This window comes from Corapipo altera, unplaced genomic scaffold (genome assembly GCF_003945725.1).
Source record: "Corapipo altera isolate COAL_440 unplaced genomic scaffold, ASM394572v1 48b, whole genome shotgun sequence".
NCBI classification, from domain to species: Eukaryota; Metazoa; Chordata; class Aves; order Passeriformes; family Pipridae; genus Corapipo; species Corapipo altera.
The window spans coordinates 17,413,289-17,434,514 of record NW_020884884.1 but is presented as its reverse complement, the minus strand read 5'-3'; the positions used below and the strand labels follow the sequence as shown (position 1 = coordinate 17,434,514).

Sequence of the window (21,226 nt, the reverse complement as noted above, 5' to 3'; positions counted from 1 at the left end):
CTGGCCAAGTGCCTGAGACTTGGGCTCTGACAGGCCACCTGCAGCTCATCAACACCGGCCATGCAGAGGGCAGTCAGCCAGCGTTTCCACTGCATGGGTGCACAGGGCTGCAGTGGGGGCAGAGGGGAGTGATCTGGGCTGGGGGTGTGGGAAGGAACAGTCAAACAGGCATCTTTGTGGTAGGGTCTGATCTTTTATAACAGAAGGGCATGAGGGCGAGGTGGTAAGGAAAGAGCGGGATTTGTTCATCAATCTTGAAAAGTTTTGTTAGGGATAATTGAATCTGACATCCTCCTGGCAGAGGTGAGGCTGCTGCAGCTCTGTGCTCCATGTCCAATCACGGCCAGTAAGATTGACCACATATTCCCGGTAGGCAGCAGCACTTGGATACAGGTTTACAACATATACGTGTGTACACACAGATCAAAACAGATCAACAGTGTGTCTATCTGTGAGCTCTCACATGGACACAAACAGCACCAGTGGTCTCATACTGTACCCTTCTCTGGTGGTTCAGGATGAAGGTCTGTTAGTGGGGAAAAAGCCATGCAGACACATACCCATACCCCCAAGAAGAAAACCTTCAACAAAGAAAAAGTGGGTGTCTCCAGCAGCCGGGCTCATAAACTCTCTGCCAAGTATCAGCTGCTGGATCTTGGTCTTTCCAGTTGCTGGCACCTGGATATTCAAGCTCTTGATTTCGCTTACTCTAACCTTTCCAGTCACATCACAGGTTCCTCCAGCTCTAGTTGCTGGTACTCAGACCCCCCGTACACACACATGTGCTCAGAATGAGAGAAGATTGTCCAGGAAAATATTTAGAAATTGAATTTAATGAAAGATAGGACAGATGGTGCTGATCATAAACAGGACATGATCAGACAGGCAATTATTCGTCCCAACTCCTGTTTACAGGTGACCAGCCTTTTTTAATCTTTTTATCCCTTTATTTTTTCCACATTTATTCCTTCCTTACCTTTAGTTCCTTCCACAAACATTCCATAATAAGTATTGTACAATCCTAATTCCCCAGCATTTTATAATCAGTGCCATACCACTGGACAGCAATCCCTCTCAGCCCAAAAGGTGTTTTAGTGTTGACTTGTCTTGATCAGTTTTGTGGAAACAGGGTGTGACAATGTCCTGTGGGAGCCCTGGGAGGGACTGGACAGGGTATCCTTTCCCTACAGTCCTTAATTTGTTTTCCCACCTGCCCTTGTTTCTCTGTGCTCCCTTGGCTTGTGGAGATGGGCCTTTGGTGGGCCGATTGCTCCTGTGATGGGTTTGGGAGGCCCTGGGCAGGATGCTGTAGGGGCTGCCCCGCCTGCTTTGTTGCTCTGTGCTGCTTTGTGTGCATGCAGACAAACACCGAACAAATAGAATAGGTAAAGGAGCTGTTGCAAGGTTCCTCAGCTACTGCCTTTTACTGTTGTCGATTTAGGAAGATCTCGTAGCAACTGCAACTCATTAGTACCAATGAATAGGTGAAGTCTTGTCACATATGATAGAACCTGTATACGGAGCTGTGTTTAGTGAAAAACTTCTTGTACTCAATACTAGCAGAGATTATTCTTAAGTCTTGTTAGACCCGGACTTGTGATTCTGCAGCTCAGTCTAGGAGCTACTAACCAAGCTCAAGCTTGTAAGTAAAAGTATTATCTTTTAGGGGGTGAAATGTTACAGTTACAAAAACAATCTTTCACAGTCTTTTCATCCATGTCTATGTATATTTGTTTTGAAAGAATAGGGCAGTAAATTGTCACAACAATACGAGAAGCATTCATGATACACAGCTTAAAAGGTCAATTTAATTAATCGAGAACCAAACGAGGGTGTTGATGCCAACAGTTCTAACAATCTGTAATAGATGATTTTGCTTTTTTTACAATACTTTTACTCTGTAGAATTTAATTTTGCATTTGTCTGGAATTTATTTGAAAACCAAATCTTAATTATAGGCATTATAATGTTATTTACAAACTCTGGAGTTAACGTTGATGCTGCTTTCTAAGGAATGTAGTGTCTCATTAAAGATTACACTTGCTGTCACAAAGAGGACTTGAGTATTCATCTCTAACTCTAGTTTATTGTGTCAGTTAATGCTTTTTAGTAATGAAAGTTAATGTAGTGTGTTTAAAACATTTTAATAAATCCAGGATTTGTACATGAAAAGGGGTAAATGGTGCAAATGCAGAATAAATATGGTCATAGCATTTAAAATAAGTGCTACTTGGGCAGCACTTATTATATGACCTCTGGTTACTAGGGTTGGGGAAATATGTGCAGGGATATTCTGGCAGCTGCATAGTATGTTTATGGTCTCAAAGAGTGAAAAAAAAAAAAGAAACAATCACGTCTTTATCAAGAGAAGGAGACTTAAACCTGTGAAGTATCTTAGAGATTCCTTAAAATCTGTGGTTTATAGGTGGTTCTGTGAACTTAATACAGAGAGTTCACCCTGGTTCCCTGGATTGTGAGTTATCCCTCCTGGCAGCTGAAAGTAATATTGGCATTAATAAAAGAAGTTGTGTTTATCTGCAGGCAGATACATACCATAGTCATGTTGATTTTTATCTCCCTTTTGTTGTAAGTTAGTTTTCAGCAGCATGATGCAATTGATAGGAGTTATCTTGCGGATACAATTGATGGTAGCATTGAGGTGGTACCTTCCTCTTGTTGATACTAGCATTAAGATATGATACCTAGCTTAACAGTGCATATAATATCAAGGAATAAAACCTCACAGCACTTATTTTAATGATGTAAATATAACTTGTTTTCTTGTCCATCAAGGCACGGTGGAATTTTGAGTTAGAGCCTAAAGTAGGTTTATGCAGTGTTTCACTTATAAAGAACTGTTAGTTTCCTTGGAAGAATTATTAGCATACTGTATCTGTGCATGCTCTGAATATGAAGCCAAGTCCTGTGCACGCTTGCAGAGATACTGAGACATATTTGGGCAGCACAGCTAATTATCAAGCTTATATATTTGTTTTCCTAATACAAATGATCTTCGGACAATTGGAAAAAGAAGAGTTCCAAAGGCAGATGAAGGAGCCTGCTGCTTTGGCATCAGCCCAGTAAATCAGTTTCTTGGTGCTGTGGATTAAATATCTGCTGGTGTCAGTTTAAATTTGCCAGCTCTGTCTTTTGGTTTTATGTGCATTTAGTGGCACAAATTCTTCCTCTCTTTGTGACTGTCCAAGGTAGGTAGTATGCTTTCCAGAGCAGAATTTCCAGAAATTCTTCAGTATTATGTGTAATGTAATTGTGTAGTGTGTGCACACTAAAACAGAGAAGAACAACTTGATATTTCAGATAAAATTACTGCTGTAGAGAGGACATTATTTTTTCTCTGAATGGAAAGAGAGTGTGAAAACAATGGGCATGATGGATACCTTCATAATGTCTCTGATTTGGTAGAACAAGTCTTTGATTTCTTTAGTGTACAGTTAATATACCCCAAGCTTCATGGGGTTTAGGTCCTGTTACTTATTGACTGTGTAAGATCTAAATTAACTCAGTAAAACTGTAGTCTGTTATCTCATTAATTGAAAATTTCTTCTGGGCTTTTCCATATTTCTTTCCTGCATTCTTCCTGTTTTCTTGTATGTGTGTGTGTTCCTACCTCAAGTTTGAATTCCAGTTTAAACAAAAAGGCCAGAGTAGCTAATTGAGTGGTACTCATTCATCTCCACGGTCTGTTCCTGCTCTTTCTCTCTGTGAAATATTTGCTTTTAAGCTTTTCATTTTAAGAAGTCTTCATTTTAGGAAGTTTTGCTCACACTTGACAATATTTTGAGGAGTAGGGAAAATACAAACCAAGAAAGATATTTTTTTCAGTGAAGTGTCATGTAAAAATGGCATGTTACTTAGTGTATCTATTTCCTGTATGGATTTGCAATATTATCTTCTGTCCTTGTGGGGATTTGAGTCCTGAGATGAATACCTGCCTGACCAGAATATCTGTGAAATAAGGATTACAGGTAGTGGTATCCAAGTTAGAGACCTCCATTGGCTTTCACTTGCCAGACTGATTATGCAGGTTTGAGAGACTAAAAACCCAAAGAAACAAAAAGCTTACCTTTTTTTCTTTTCAGCTGTAAAAAAAGTGTGACTGTTGGGGCGGGGGGGCAACAGGGAAGAAGTTGATGAGTTTTAGTATGTTTTGTTCTGGTGGTTTTTTTGTTTTGGTTTTTGTCTTGTCATTGTTTGTTTTTTAACTTGTTATGCAACATTTTAGTTCAGAAGATCCTTTGTTTCCTCAAAAATAAGCAGACCAATTTTGTTTCCATGAAACACTTTAAAACACTTGAGTTCTGTAGATGTTATTAAAAACGTCGATGGATAGGATTAGCAAAAAACATGTATTAATTCAGAGTTTGTTTTCTGTTGCAGTTCCCAGAGTGTGGTTTCTTCGGCATGTATGACAAAATTCTCCTGTTCCGTCATGACCTGAACTCAGATAATATTTTGCAACGAATTACATCAGCAGAAGAGATACATGAGGGAGATCTTGTTGAGGTTGTACTCTCTGGTAGGTATTATTTTAACAGTGGAACAATGGTTTATTCAGTAGATTAATAGAAAATAGGACTTCATGGAGCACTATTTTTGTACGTGCCTTAAACTCTTTGACTTAAGTCTTATATACTTTGGGGTAGAGGTTTCCAAGAAAATCTGAGTGATACTGGTGCTTCAATACTCAGTTTTGTTATTTTTTTGTTGTCCTATTTATTCTTCTTCTGGTTTACTATTATAAATAAATTTGAATTATGCAAATATGAAATTATATAAATATAATATTATAATTACTTAAGGTAAAATGCAGGTTGGATCCAGAATTTGTTCTTCCAACCCTGTAATTTGTTTTCTTTTGCTTAACTCTATCTATTTGTTCTATGATGGCTTATACTGCTGTAAGGCTTTCATACCTGTAAGAACACACTCTTAAGACTTACTGTAGTACTTAAAAACAGTTTCTTTAAATGATAAAATCCTTAGAATGGTGGTTATTAACCTGTAGTACTCTTCAATAATTGGGACAAAAAAAATCCAGCCCTAACTGTTTCTCATTGTATGTGTTTAATCAATATTTTGTCAAATTCAGTCAAAAGAGCCAGCTATAGTTAAACTACAAATAAAAGCTGGACTTAGTAACAAGCAGTTTTTTTAAGACTTTGAGGATGAAGTGCCAAACTGAGGTTACATTTTAGGAAGAGAGACCTCTTGACTCTCATGGGATTAGAGGTGTAAATTTGATCAATAAAATATGAATTCCAGAGCCGTAAAATTGAGTTCCTTGGCTGCATTTCAAGGCCTACTGTTGTAGGTGTGTCTGGGGTGTTCAGTAATTGATCATCTCGGTTTGAGCTTTTCATTGCTTCTCATAAATGGCATGTTTGGAAAATTTGCTGTGTCTTTTGACAGTCTCTGACAGTTTCCTTATAGACTGATAGACCTGAACTGAGGAATTTGTAGACATGTAAATCTCTTTCAGTAGGGTTTTTAAAAAAAGAATCTGAATAGAAAGTGTTAGTACTTATTTGATCAAAGAATGAGTAGCCATTAGGGCAAGGTGTTAAATACCTTTTAATTTAAATATATCTATGCTTGTTTAAGAAAAAGAACATTATTAGTGAAGTTTGCAGTGTTCCCTGGAAACTCTATCCACAGTTCTGTTTTGATACACAAAGAATTCAATCTAATAAACTTTTACTGAAAAAGTCCTTTAGAAGATAAAAATCTAACCTGTAGAACTGTCTTTTCTTTGAAAATTTTGTAGATTACAAAACAGCTTGAAAATTAAGTTGCTCTTCTAAATGTTTGCTGTTATTTTTAGCAAAGCTTCTTGTACTTACCTTCAACTTAGTGAGATTTTCAACACTGGGACTCATACTGTTGATTGGTTGTGGCCATTAGCCTACAGAGTCCAGTGGATCTTTTTCCTCAATAAAAAAGTTTACTGAAAACCATGTAGTCTTCTAAATGTGTATTTAAATGGCATACAGTAAAATGCTGATGTTTAAACAGCTCACTAGTGTTCTTTGAATTAGCCATTTTTAACACAGCATGTTCTTTCCATAAATCCTTGTTGACCCAGTGGTAAGAACCATAACTTACTGCAATTTTTTAAAAGCTTTGGCTACAGTTGAAGATTTCCAGATTCGTCCTCATGCACTTTATGTGCATTCCTACAAGGCTCCAACTTTTTGTGACTACTGCGGAGAGATGCTTTGGGGTTTGGTACGACAAGGATTAAAATGTGAAGGTAAGTCTATGATATTTAGTGTATTTGTGTGTGTCTATATCTGTAGAAGATGAGGAAGAAGAAATAGTATCGTGTTTGGTATATTAGCAAGTGATAAATGTATTATTTCATTGTTGGAAGGGTTTGTGCATCAGAAAACCCAAGTTCTGATCTTGGTGTTAACACAAACTGTGCATGACCTTGGGCAAATGACTTAAGAAGTGTTCTTGTTTCCCACTTTGAAACAAATAGCTAGCTTATGACCCTGTGTTCTTTGCACAAGGAGCACACACTCTGGAGAGACTCCCAAAGGGGAATCCCTTTCCTTGTGGCTTTCATCCAGCTGGCTGCCGAGCACTCTGCAGCCTGCTGTCAGGTACTGAAGCTGCCTTCTCACTGGCTTCTCTCTGGCTCTGTGCTCCAAAGTGAGGGAGTGGTGAAAGCCTCCTGGTGGTGGGAGATCAGCTGCTTCCTTGTTTCTCGAGCTGGGCTTACTAGAGACCAGTACTATAAGAAGTACTGCAGAAAAAGCTGTTTCTGTGAATTGCATCAAGAGCACTAAAATAAGAGCATTTAACACAACGCTCTATTTCTGCCTTTACAATTTTTGGATCATCTTTTTAAAACTGCGTGGTCAAAACGTTAGTACAGTTTTTGTTACTTGGAATGTTGGGAGTTTTTTTGAATTAAAAAACTACTCTTCCAGGTTGTGGTTTAAACTACCATAAACGATGTGCCTTCAAGATTCCAAACAACTGCAGTGGAGTGAGAAAGAGGCGTCTGTCTAACGTGTCTTTACCAGGAGCAGGGCTTTCAGTTCCGAGACCAGCACAAGCTGAACACACATCCTCTGCCTCTGAAGAAGTACGTAATGTGAAAGGGGAATCAATTTCTGCTATTAAATTGTTATTAGCCTTTCACTCATGGTTATGTGAACTCTGAGAACTTTGGTTTCAGAATGATAAAACATCTTGCCTTCTTTGTAATACAGATTCATTCTGTAATTATGGTATCAGGATAAAATAGTTACTTGGCTAAAGGGATACAAATTGTAGGCTTTTATGCTGGGGAGGAGAGAGCGTTCCTGATATGCTGTTAAGCTTTTCACAGAGTTAATCTAAAAAAACCCCAAACCCTATCAAGGAGGATGTAGGGGATCAAGGGCTTACAGTAAAAACAGTCATCCATAGGACTTCCTTTTTATAATGGTTATGATGATTGCTGAGAGGTTATCAATTATATTGCAACTATATTGGGATCGTAAGACAGGACAGGCAGTGATTAGATCCATTTGTTTGATTGTGCCTTAGTCTTTTCTACTTATCTATTACTTTACAGTGTAACCATTCTTAGTTTAATCATAGTTTAAAATACAAATCGTATAGCCTAGTTCAAGAACATATTTATTTTAGCTAGAGGCTATAAAAACCTAGTCATGAAGAAATATTCTGATGTTTGTAACTACTGGTAAGATTTATTCAGTGAACATAGAATTGTAACCATTTATCACAGAATTTAACTTTTGTTTCTATGTGCATGTTTAGTACCTCTTCGATACCTCTTTTTTGTTATACTCAACGCCTTTTCTGTTTTAATTGCTAAAGTTTTTCTTTTAACTTAATTTCAAAGATTTTTTTTTTTTAGGGGATTAATTTTCAAAATAATTTTTAAATTTTCTAAATACTCTTGCCTAACAGGCATGCCATACTTTGGTTTTATAAACTGACAGCTTGAGGTACTGATTGGAATTTGGTTTGCCTACTTCTAGTGTTTTCCAGTTTATCCTCTGTATGGAGGTCTGTATTTGCTGTCTGTGAACCTTGACAGGTTGCTTAAGAAATAAAAAACAGTAATGAGCAAATATTTACCATTTTATCATCTGTGGAAATAAAGGTTCATACCTACTTTCCTGTTCTCTATAAGGCTTTTCCATCTGGTGTTTTCTTGGTTTTGTTTTACAGTACCGGAATGTCTTCTTGGCCAGGTTGGTTTCTTATCTGGTCACTTTGAGTCAACACCTCCCTTACAACCCCACTGACTTTTTTTTTTTCATCTACCGGCAACTCCAAGTCCCTCTCAGCAGAACTGCTCTCGAGCTGTTCATCCCCCAGCCTGTATTGATACTGGGGGTTGCCCTGACCCAAGTGCAGCACCTTGCACTTGGCCTTGTTGAACTGCATGAGCTTCCAGTAAGGCCCGCTTCTCGAGCTTGTCCAGGTCCCTCCGTATGGCATCCTGTCCCTCTCGTGTGTCAGCTGCACCACTCAGCTTGGTAACATGCTCAAACTTGATGAGGGTGGACTCAATCCCACTCTGTGTGGCAATGATGAAGGCATTTAAATAGCACAGGTCCCAGTATGAGCCCTTGAGGGACACCACTTGTCACTGATGTCTATCAGAATACTGAGCCATTGACCCTCTGAATGTGACTGTCCAAGCAATTCCTTATCCACCTAAAAGTCCCCCCATTGAATCCATCTTTCCAATTTAGAGTGAAGGATGTGGTTGTGTCAAAGGCTTTACAGAGGTCCAGATAAATGACATTTGTAGCCCTTTCCTTGTCTTCTGATGTAGTCACTCCATTGTAGAAAGCCAGTAGTTTGGTCAGGCAGGACTTGCCCTTGATGAAACCATGCTTGCTGTCTCAAGTCACCTGCCTGTCTTCCATGTGCCTTAGCATAGCTTCTAGTAGAATCTGCTCCATGATATTCCCAAGCACAGAGGTGAGGCTGACAGGTCGGTAGTTCCCAGAATCCTCCTTTCAGACATGGTTAAAAATGGGTGCATTGTTTGCCTCCTCACAGTCACCACAGACTTAGCCTGACAGCTGTGACTTTTCAAAGCAGTCATGGCAGTAAAACTGTTTTTTGGTGCACATTATGTACACCTTCTTTATTCCAGCGCTGCTGCCCAGAACCGAGTAAAAGAATTCCCTCTTGGAGTGGCCGCCCCATCTGGATGGAAAAGATGGTGCTTTGCAGAGTGAAGGTTCCACACACCTTTGCTGTTCACTCCTACACTCGTCCCACCATATGCCAGTACTGCAAACGGCTGCTTAAGGGCCTTTTTCGCCAAGGCATGCAGTGTAAAGGTAACAATTTCATTTTCTGCTGCAGTGATAAATTTCAATAAAGGTCTTGTATTTAAAACAAATTTCAGCTTAGGTGGTTTGCATACTGCAAAATAGGGCAGTGTAATTTTGAGAAGATTACAGCAACTGTTATTTTCATTTTAATAGACTGTGCATTGTACATTTTTCTGAAAAATAAGATTTAATCATACGTGAATTGAGAACACCTTAATTCCAGAAGGATAATTATGAATTAATAAAAACGAGAAGTGCTTCCTTTTGTTCGGTGTTTGTCTTCTAGACTCATCGCTAAAGAATTTGTGAATTTTCATTCTATTATTCTAGTACAGAATACTGATTACTATCTTTTGGAAATATTTTATGCTGGTAGGTGCCCATCCTGAACCCGCTTAGACTTCATCAGCTGCATAGTTTTTATGTAGCATATGTTAACATGCATGCCTTCAGTTCTCAGACTCTTCCATGCAGTTCCCAGGGCATAACTATGACACTGTGATGATCTCCTGGCTCTTTATGGCTCGATAGTGCAGATCTATCAGGTTTGTTGCAGTAAACAAAAGTCTAGTGATGAATCATAAACATGAATGTGGAAAGGACTTTGCATTTCTCTCATGTGAGTTTGTCAAATGTGAATACTAAAGGTCAGCATTTTGAGAGAGGTCATCTAATACATTTTCAGTTTGCTTTATCAGAGGAGACAAAAAAAATTTAAACTTACAGCTGTGATAACATTTTTTGACTAAAAATACTGCTGTCTCATATAAGTAAGGAAGTAGTTTTATCTTTCATTTCTGTTGTTATTAATTTGCAGTCTGTAGTCTGTTTGAAGTCTGCATCCTGAACTGTTTTTGATTTTTTTTTTTTCAGTCAGTGTGTGTCTTGAATACATGTAATATATAAATAATAAAGCCTGAAAAAGATGCTTTGCAGTTTTAACATACAGATGCTGCAGACCATATACAATTGCTGTGACTATATCCAGCTGAACAAGTGGGGCTACCACATCAGTTTCAGGAAAATGAGTGATACTGGATAAAAATAGCATTTATGGAGGGAAAACAAACCTAGAGAAATATTATATATATGCACGGGACGGAAATAAATGTATTAATAGGCCTCTATTTATGCAGTATGATCCTATACTTATTTTCAGTATATCAGGAGTTGATATCAAACAATCCAAATATTTTCATACTGCCTTCTACAGATTCTTAAGGTTTCCCACCAACTTTCTTGTGCACATTCCCAACACTTGGGATCTTTCAGCAGTCTTATCCTGAGTACTCTGGATTTCTTGAATTCATCCAGGCTACTACTTGGACTCTGAGGATGATCTTTGGGATGTTAAGGCTGTATTCGTGGTAATAAATTAAATGTGCACAGAAACATTACTGCACGCTGAGATCAACTGGGATAAAGTGACCTGTGTTCATGAACACGTTTCCTTAGCATCTCAGCCTGGGTGGCTCATTGCAGACTGCCTGTTGTGAGCAATTTCATAGGATGCTCTGGTTTATCAGCTAGACCTTGGAATTGTTTGGGATTGTGCTAATGCTGTGGGCCAAAAGCATTCCAGGGGGTATTTGTAACTATTTACTAGACTAGAGAGTTGTATTGCAGTATCCAAAACTGTTTCTGAGTGTAGTTTAATTTATTAGGATAGACTCAGTTTTCTAGTTCCCTGACAGGGTTTGAAATGTCTCTTTCTTCCAGCCCCCTTCCAACTAGTGAAGTAATTGTATTCCATAATATGAACTGAAACCACTACTATAAAAAAGACAGTTCATGGGTCTGCTAGGATACATCCTTCTAGGCACTCAGAAGCCTAACAGTATTGTATTCTGCTTTAGAATTTGGCTTCCTTGCTACAAAACATGGAAAGATAATGACTTTTCTCTTGTCTGGGCTTAAAAGGAAAACACATTGAACTTGTTTTAGATAGCAAAAAGAGGCTAAATTATCAGTATGAAAACAGTTGTGGGGGCAATAGGGATTTTTGAAATTCATGGTGATGATAGAGTTGAAAATTACAGGGATGGTGCTAATAAAGGAAATTCCTGTTAATACCACTAATGTTGTTCAAGGGGCTGCATCTGATACCTCAGGTACAGAAATGGGACACATCCAGGTTAGATTCCATCTCCATGTCAGGCCAAATCTGGTCATAATGTTTTTCTGTCTGCCCTGTGTCAGCAGACAGAAATGGAACTTCAGTAGTCAGCCAGATCTGTAACCTGAATGGTAGGGGAGCTGGACTTTGGTATTTACTGCAGAAGACATTTGCTCTGTGATATAGGTGTGTGATCTTAGAGCCTCTGATGTCTGCAAGTCTTAGTTGGCAGGTGGGGAAAAATGTTAGAGGTGAGACATTTAAATCATATAGCAATGGAAAAAAGGATGTGGATCAAATGAGAGAATGGGAAAAATTACATCATGATGGAAAAAATAGCTACAGAGAAAGCTAGAGAAGTAGAAAATTATTTTGTACTGGAAGGGGAAGTGCTGACATAATAAATAGTGGTGGGACAAATCAACATGTAACATCAGGACAAGATTGTTAATTTCCTCCTGGAGGTGACCTCATCGATGCTGTCTTTAGTTACATGCAAATGTATGAATCTGAACTGAAGCTTGTGTTTGGAAGTAGTGAATGACAGAATGGTAGTGTCTGAGTAGGAGTGAGGTTCTGATATCATGGGCTTATTTATCTTTTGTTTTAGATTGCAGATTCAACTGTCACAAACGCTGTGCATCTAAAGTACCTCGAGACTGTCTTGGAGAGGTGATTTTCAATGGAGGTAAGATGAGAAACATGCTTTCAAATACTGACAGATCTTTTTAGGCTGAACAAGATGCATTAGGATTTGGTTCTGTCATCTTTGGATATTTTACATTTTTTAATTTTATCTTCTCAGTTTTTTCACCTGTGGTCACTGAAGATGAAGAAGTTTCACTGTAAAACTTACACTTTTGTGACTTAAATTTTACTTATCCAATCTTGGCAAGTTTAGTATGCTTTGCTTGAGTTTGCTCAAGGGAAATGAAAAATCAAGAAGTCATCCCAATGTACAAAATTTAAACACCTGTTGTGATCAATCTGCTCATTGTTCACCATTAAATATATATTTTTAAATGTAAATATTGGAAGACAAGTACCATTTTTTATGACTTTCTCATATCCATGATTTTTAGTGGCCAGAGTAAGCCCAGCAGTTTAGGGGATGAAGGAGAAAGGAAAAAAAACAACCCAAGGCAAACCAAACCAAAGAAACCCACTCTAAATTTTGGAAACCTCAATAAAGTAGGACTATTTTCTGAGTAGACCTTACAGAATTGAAAGAGGAATGTGGGAAACAGTTTGTGGAAGAATTTTTAGTGTCATATTCTTTTAAGTTTTAGATCAGTGTTAAGTTGATAAAATATGAAATGGATGAGCAGACAGGGAGGTGCATTAAAACGTGGTTGAATGGGTGGACCTATAGGGTGGTTATCAGTGGCATGCAGTCTAGTGGTAGGCTGGGAACTAGTGGTGTACCCAGGGGCCAGTACTGGGTCCAGTCCTGTTCAACATCTCAGTTAATGATCTCGATGATGGGGCAGAGTGTACCGTGGTGATACGCCAGAGGGTTGTGCAGCCATCCAGAGGGACTTCAACAGGCCGGAGAAATGAACTCGGGGAGACTGTGGGATCAGATGACCTTCAGAGGTCCCTTCCAACTTCAGCCATTCTGTGATTGTGTTGCCTTGATCCTTGTCACCCATATTTTTGAGTGGAATAAAATTGGTGACGTATAGCAGTTCACACCAAACTGTACAACTTGATTCAGAGGCCTGGGCAGCAGCTCTGTTAGCCATTGCAAAATGTATCCCATCCATTCATACCTCCCTTCTCCAGCTCCAAGGCTCATGCCTGCATCTTGAGGTTGGTGGCCATGAGCAGTAATGTGCAACATGATGTTGCTGCAGCCTGCTTTTACCACCCTTGTGATGCTTAGGTACTAGGGCACATAGTTTGGGAACTACGGTTTCATATTAATTCTTCTGTGGATGTAAGGAGTCATTTAGTTCTTGTTCTTTCTCCCACTCTTAAATTGAGTTTGCGTCAGCTAAAAAAAAAAAAAAATGAAAAACTCCAAACCAACCAAACAAAAATATCCCCCACAACCCAAAAAAACCCTACAAATGAAGGTATTTTTGTATCTTAATTCTTAGTTTTCCACAGTGCAAGTTGTACACCTTTTGGAAACACTGAACTTCTGCCAGCAGAAAATCAGATGAGGATAAGATGTGTTATGCTTTTCTCTTTTCCTGCAATACCACAACCCTCCCTATTCTCTCTTTTGTTATTATGGGCTACCAGGGCAACAACAGCAGAGTTGGGTTTCTGTTGATGGAGAATTTCATTTGCACAGGAATAATTCTCTGGGTCATCTCTAGCCATCGAAAGGTTACTTTGTCCTCATTACTTGTGAAACAGAATTACGTAATGAGATTTAGGTTTAGACTTTAAGCTATTCACTGTTTCTTTCACTATGGTTGTTGTTTTAGTTGGGTCTCTCTTGGCATTTAGTAAAACCAGATTGATAACGTTCATTAGCGTATTGTGCATCGTTCAGCAAAAACGTGAAGATTTTATATTTTGTGATTGTACTTTTATATTGATTTGCATAAATGTGGACTGAAGAAAAAAATCTGTGAGTTTTGAGGGATTTTAGTACTTTTTTTAAAATATGTGTTTAAACTAATATCTGAATCACGTGTTGTTTCCAGAACCTGCTAGCCCAGGCCAGGACTTGGATATGCCAATGGAAGTCGACAGCAGTGAAATGAACAGTGATGGTAGTCGAGTTCTAGATGATGCTGAAGAACCCTCTCCTCCAGAGGACAAAATCTTCTTTATGGATCCATCTGACCTTGATGCTGACAAAGATGAGGAAGCTGTCAAAACAATCAGGTAAGTCATAAGGTGGATGTACTTTTTTCAATATTGTAAGTTAAATGTTTCTGATTAGCCCAGTTTTACTGCTGAAAGTGTTTTTTTCATTTGTGTGGGTTTTGTTTTTGTTTTTTTACTTGAAAATACTTTTTAAAGTTCTCCTGTCTCAAGAAAATCTGAAACATAAATAAATTAAAAGAATATAGTCGCTTCCAATTGCAAAAAGTGTTGTGCTATAACTGTTCAAAGCGTGGTAAAATTTATAGCTTAACAAGGTTAATACATGATTAAGGTCTTTGTGACTTTAGCCTGATTTAGTTACTGTTATATATGTGTGGACTTAAAAGGAATTAGTTGAGATATTTTAATATTTGCATCATAGTCTATATGCATTTTAGGTAAAAGTTTGCTTTATTTATCTCGAATGTGATTTTTCTGAAGTTTTTTGTCCAATAACTTACATAGTTCCCTAAATCAAGTTTGGTCTCTTTACTTGCTGTATTATTCTGAATAGTGTCCTCCTGTTTTTCTTAGTAATTCTTAATGACTTAAGAGCAGTTGTATTTGGTCAAACTAAAGGTCATTGCAGCTCAGGGCTTAATAGCAACTTTGTGAGGAAGAGCATATAATGATATCTTCCCAACTTTGTGATTTATAGCTCAAGGACTTCCTGAACTGGAAGTAGCATTTACCTTTAAGTAGGATTTTTCCATTTATTTCTGATCAGATTTGAAGCACTTCAGGGATTTTGGCATGTACAACATCCTGTAGCCAATTCTATAGTGTAACTATATACCACGTTAAAGCATCTTTACATTTTTGAGTTTGAATCTACCTGGTGATTTTGTGTATTTACAGATGTTTGTTAGTGCTACATGTAGGAGGTCTGGTAGACAGGCAGCTTGGTGGTTGACTTCATCTTCAGTGCCATTCAGACCTGTACATTTAACTAATGACTCTGAATATTAGAGATTGTCAAATCCTTGTCTGCAGGACAGTTAATATCCTTGAGTGTTGATGGAATTTTCTAGTGCAGTTGTGATTTGAATTGACACACCCTTGTATGTTTTCATAAATTGAAAGTATGCTTAGATAGGGAGCTTCATAGTGACCATATTAAGAACCAGCATAGTCAACTTACATAAACAAGGGAAAATAATAATTATGCTGATGTTAATTATATTTTTATGCTGTATTAAGACAACCTGTCTTAGCAAATTGTTTTGAGAGAGGATGATTTCTGTAGGTGTCCTCACTCTAGTATGGTTCTTTTGTGTTTCTCAGAGTAATTTAAGTACTGTAATACTTGCCCTAGGAGAGCTGGTGGGAGCTAATCAATACTTTATCAATTTCATCCATCAGCTAAATTTGTATGGGAAGAAAAGGTACCTGTTCCTGAAAACTATGGACTAAATGTGTAGTAGTGGTATAATTGCATTATTGTTGTATTTTAACTTGTTACGTATTAAATTGTTGTATGTTCTTTTTTTAGTCCTTCAACAAGCAATAATATTCCTCTCATGCGAGTTGTACAGTCAATCAAACACACAAAGAGGAAGAGCAGTACAATGGTGAAAGAAGGATGGATGGTTCACTATACTAGTAGAGACAACCTGGTCAGTTACTTTAGTTTCTTTGTACATTAAGTTAATTCTCTAAACCAGTGTATTTTATTTCTAATTTAAGTTTTCTGATTTACAGTATCATTTTAAAGACTTTAGCTATGATGTTAATTATAAAGAAATGCGGTGCAAGGGAGAAACTGTAGTTAATTCAAAATTCTTCATGTGGTGATTGAACAGTAGTTTTCCTTCTCTTTAGGAAGGAAAAGCATCTCTAAATTGTCTCAAATGAATTGCATGTGTAGTATTTCAGCTTTCCCGAGATGATAATTTGGAATAATTTGCTTATGTCTTTTTTCTCTTTAGCAGTTGAATTAAATATTTGTATCTTTTTAAAATTTTATGACAAGAAAATATGGAAATGATTACAAAATGATGAGTATTGAAGTGGTCAACAATATTATTCTAATGATCTAGATGTTTATAAATATTTATGTGTAGATATGGGAACCCTTCATTCCTCTAGCAATTTACTCTACCTGTAAGTAAGCATTATTAAATACCAACCTCTCCCCCTGAACAAACTCACTATTCCTCTCAATGTCAGTGGAATAAAGAGTTGTGGCTTGACTATATGTCCTTGGTCATGGATGCATCCTCCAAAAAGACTATGTTGTTTGGTCCCCGTGCTACCAGTAATGATCTCTTAATTAAACCTTCTTAGGCAAGCTCCTTGGTTTTGTGTGTTGAGGAGGAAGACAAGGAAGAGTAACAGGGTTCTTTAGTGTTATCTGATGAGAGATAGGGAATCCTCTTGTCTGTTTGTAGATGAATGAAAAAGATGAAGTCAAGAAGTTCCCAGGTCTCGTGGAGAATTATGTCATATTGAGACTGTTCATGAAAGGCAGCATAAATACATTTGCATTCTTTTCACTGTGGTGTCTGATTGAAGGGGACTTAGAGAATTTAGAGAAGCAAAGTTATTTAAGCACTGCTGAAATCAAGCTGAGGGGTAATAATAGTTTACTGTAATATTTTCGTTTCTTGTGATCATCAACTAACCTGACCGCTGTAAGTGATCTGTCAGAAACTGCCTTACAAAGCATTTCTTTCAGGTACAGTTTCCTAATACCTAGATATATTTATCACAATCCAAAATAAGTACCTAACATATTTCAGAGGAGATCAAAGTCAAGGCTACATAACAGTCACAATTATCATCAGCTAGCTATGGAAAACTAAGGCCAGGTAGCAGACAAAGGTGAATAGTTCTAGCAGAACTGTTCAGGGCAGACCTGGTATTCAGCTCTGATTTAAACTTTCAGTACAACTACTACGTTTTTCTGTGGACTTTTTTTGAACCTCCTCATAGAACAGTGATCAGATGATACATCTTAGCTTAGTTTGATTTTCCTCATCTGTCGGTCTGGCTGCTACCTTGATGACATCTACTGAAAAAGGCCATACAAATAAGGTGGAGTGTTCTGACCCCAAGCAACGTACCTTCAGCCAAACAAGATCTCATAGAGCTTCCTAATGGGAGGAGACTTCCGTGCTAGGCATTACAACATCGGCTATTTCCCTTGACTGCTCCATTCTCAGCAATGTCAGGCTGTTTCCTATTCCTGAGACAACTTGGGCTTTCTATCAGTTCCGAACAGGTTCATTTTAACAGCAGTGTCTGTATGCGTTTTGTGGTCCCTGGATAGCAAGATATTCACTCTTTATAACGTGGAGTTTCTGTATCATCATCTCTATTCTTTTCCTGACCCTGAGCCCATCCTTTCTCAGAATAGGGTATGGAGCAGATTTTGAATCCCTGAGTAAGTTACCAATCTGTTCCTTAATTGCCCTCCTCGAAAGTCTTTCCTGATTCATGATTTAATAAAGAGTATATATGTCCAAAGGACAGGTTTAATCTTGTGGTTTCACCCATTTTCCATTCAGTGCTGTGTGGGAATTCCTTTTAGTTAATTTAGTTAATTAGTTGTGAATTCCATTCACAACTGAGCTTTCTTTGTCTAACTCCTATAGGTAGTTTTAGCTTCCCCATGACTGAAGTGATTTAAGCTCTGCTTAAATATGACAAAAATGCTCTGCTTTTAATATGTCAAAGTTTATATAATATAATAATATTTCAAACTTTGTCATCCTGGGTCAGAGTTAAGGGTCTTGGATTTTTGTCACAGAAAAATGAAAATGGGTTTCTAACTATATGAGCATGGTGCAAGCAAAGTATATTAGATTCATGCAGCCATATTAACTTTCTAAGTGCTTCTTTGTTTTGAGGAATATTCTTCCACTTAAATTACAAGACAGTAATGTGCAACAGTTTACTCAGATTACTTTTTGGTGGAGAAGATATTTCTCATTGGTGAAGACCTCCACCAAATGGCTGTTTAGTCTTTCTTGATTTTTTTTTAACATCCTGAAGTATTTTGTCCATTTGAGTCTCATAATGTGTCTGTTACAATTGTTACTAAATTAAAATAATTCAGATTTTTTGAGCACATGCACCTAGAATAAAACCTGTATAGTAACTGTTTTTTCCTGTATGAGGTAAACACTGTTGTTGCTGCTATTACTGTAAGGTAAATGATACTTTAGCTGGTTTGTGGAAATGATTTTTGAGCTTTTTCTTCAATTAAAAAACCCCTATATTCCAAAAGTTTATTTTTTAATTTCTGTAGTCTAAGATGCAACTGTAGATTAATGTTAATTGATTATCTTAGTAATTTAAGGCATTTCTAATTTAAATAATGAGATAAAAAAAGCCACTTCAGTGATTTATTCCTTATGTAACTGTACTCTGCATTTTGTAGAGAAAAAGACATTACTGGAGACTGGACAGCAAATGCCTCACACTATTCCAAAATGAATCTGGAACAAAATATTACAAGGTAATTAATTATGAGTAATAATTCTGTTTCACTTGATTTACTCAGTGCTTTATAGGTCTGAAATCTACTTGTGAGAAGTATTATCTGCATTTCCCCATCTCTTTTTTAATCAATACTGTGACCAGGTTAATTGTTGGCCAAAGCCTGTAAGTGAGAAGGACCAAGACTAACTCTGAGAAGGTGCTTGCAGCTGCTGTTCTAATTCCCTTGAGTATGTCTCTCCTTACATTTTGCATGTACTGTTCTGAATTACCTGGCACATTAAGCTTTCCTCACAATTTGGTTGCCAGTCAAATAAAGGCTAGGATTTTTTGTTCTCCAAGTAGTGACTGAAAATTTGCATGCTTATGTATTTTATTTCAAGGTTCCCAAAATTAAATTATTCCCACCTGTACAACTGAAAGTTGCAAACAAGTTTTAGAAGAAAACTTACTGTGAAGCCTGGAGTTTATATAAATGAAGCTTAGTGTATTGTTGATGTAGTATTGTGTTCAGTGGTGGAATATTCAGAAAATGCATTTGAATGTATAAACAGGATTTTCCCTTTCTTGTCTTGTACCTTTAGGTGTGGGTCCAAATCTTGCAACTTCTTCCTTCATAGCATCTCTAAGATCAAGCCTTTTCTCTGTACACCCAGCTAAACTTGCCCAGATCCTTGTCATCCCTATCTTGACCAATGCAGTCTCTTCTCAGACCTCTCTGATACTTGTATTGCCCTGTGCATTCAAAACACAGCTGGTAAAATATGTTCCTTGCTTGTTGCTCTGTTATGTCACTGCTTTTAGTCCTCTGACTTGCCCCTTTGCATCCCTTGTTTTAACTGCTTAGATCTCAGGTTGTTTGTCTTTCCTGTTAGTCATTCACAGTTTTTGCCTTTACATTTACATTTAGTTGCTCTTCATCTTAATCAACTACTGTCTCTTGTCCCCCTAATGCCAACCTGGTGTTCACTTGCTTGTTTACTACTCTTGCAAGTGGCATGCACCTGCACACCTTCCCATGGATGTGGAATGTCCTCCCCCAGCTAGTGTGAACTTGTAACCCTTTCTTCTTTCAGATCTGTTCTCTAGTACTACTTTTTACCATGGCCTTAAACTGACCGGGTGGAGGAGTCAGTATTAATTGTTAATATCTGTATGAAAGAATCTTTACCCAAAATGATTCAGATGCATGAAGCAGTGCTTCTTGACTAGCTTGTATAACTACATCCTCTTTTTAATGTCATATTTTCACTTTTCTCCCCTGTCATGCTCTTCTATAGCTAAACTGTATAAACTACAAGGGGAAGTGATCATTCTATGGATGTGCATCATTTGCACATGTAATGGGGTTGTGTCTCATGATGAATATAAATGTAGTTTGAGTAGAAAATAGTATAGTTGTATAGAGAGAACTGGTGGACCTTAAAGTCTCTCTAGGCTTGTATATAGGAATTCAGAAAACTGTGGGTGGGCAATGGTCATGCACAGTTTGTCATTAGTTATGAAGCTTGGTGTTTGTTGTTTTTTTTTTGGTTTTTTTTTTTTTTTTTAGTATTTGATTTGATTTCTTTGCAATGCTTCAAGTTTTGAGTGTTAGTATATTAATATGTTACGTGTGTTTTCATTTTTTAATCTTTAATGTCTTTCTTCAGGAGATTCCACTTTCAGAAATTCTCCAGGTGACTCAGCCTCGAGATTTTTCAAACGTGGTGCAGGGCAGCAACCCGTACTGTTTTGAGATCATCACTGACACGATGGTGTACTTTGTTGGCGAAAACAATGGCAGCAGTCATCACAGTCCAGTTCTTGCTGCCTCCGGAGTTGGACTTGATGTAGCTCAGGGCTGGGAGAAAGCCATTCGTCAGGCTTTGATGCCAGTCACTCCTCAAGCTAGCGTTTGCACTGCTGCAGGACAAGGAAAAGATCACAGTAAGCAGGCAGACAAGGCACTATTATTCATATGCTGAAGCAGTTAATGGTAGCGGTTCCTTTCAGGAAGGTGCTTATTTAGAGTGAAGTTTTGTCTGTTGGTTCTCTGCTGAATTGGGTCCATAATTTTCCAAGTTTCTAAAGAGTGACACTCAGGTTTTTGGAGGGTGGGCAAATCCTTTAATCTGTTGTGGCAGGAAGTAGTAAAGAGTCAGATTTACAATGTGAATGCATATTGCAGAGTTTTATTGTAGGAGCATTAAGAACACATAGTTGCTGAATGTAAAAAGGGAGCATAGATAAGATATTTCTAGTATACATAACTAACAAAATAGATTCAGATTATGTACATATACTTTGAAAGAACTAAATTTGGATGCTTTTTGATGTTATTGCCTACATATATTTTTTTTTAAATTGTGTGAGACCGCAGTAGCTAAGGAGAAGAGAAGGAGTTAGTGTTGCAATGTAAATACCATCAGTGATGGAAAGAACTTGTGCTGAGTTGTGTACTATATAGTTGTGTACTATATAGTTGTGTACTATATAGTTGTGTACTATATAGTTGTGTACTATA

The 21,226-nt window shown here is 37.7% G+C and overlaps 1 protein-coding gene across 1 annotated transcript in view; it reads left to right on the top strand.

Moving 5' to 3' along the window:
* Positions 1-21,226, top strand: part of PRKD3 (protein kinase D3) — a 44,965-nt gene that overhangs the window by 10,285 nt on the left and 13,454 nt on the right. The window contains exons 3-11 of the mRNA XM_027641707.1: positions 4,399-4,537; positions 6,140-6,271; positions 6,957-7,114; positions 9,152-9,341; positions 12,062-12,139; positions 14,112-14,295; positions 15,770-15,893; positions 18,662-18,739; positions 20,373-20,649. Coding sequence (XP_027497508.1) covers positions 4,399-4,537; positions 6,140-6,271; positions 6,957-7,114; positions 9,152-9,341; positions 12,062-12,139; positions 14,112-14,295; positions 15,770-15,893; positions 18,662-18,739; positions 20,373-20,649 — 1,360 coding nt within the window. The remainder of the gene's footprint in view (positions 1-4,398; positions 4,538-6,139; positions 6,272-6,956; positions 7,115-9,151; positions 9,342-12,061; positions 12,140-14,111; positions 14,296-15,769; positions 15,894-18,661; positions 18,740-20,372; positions 20,650-21,226) is intronic.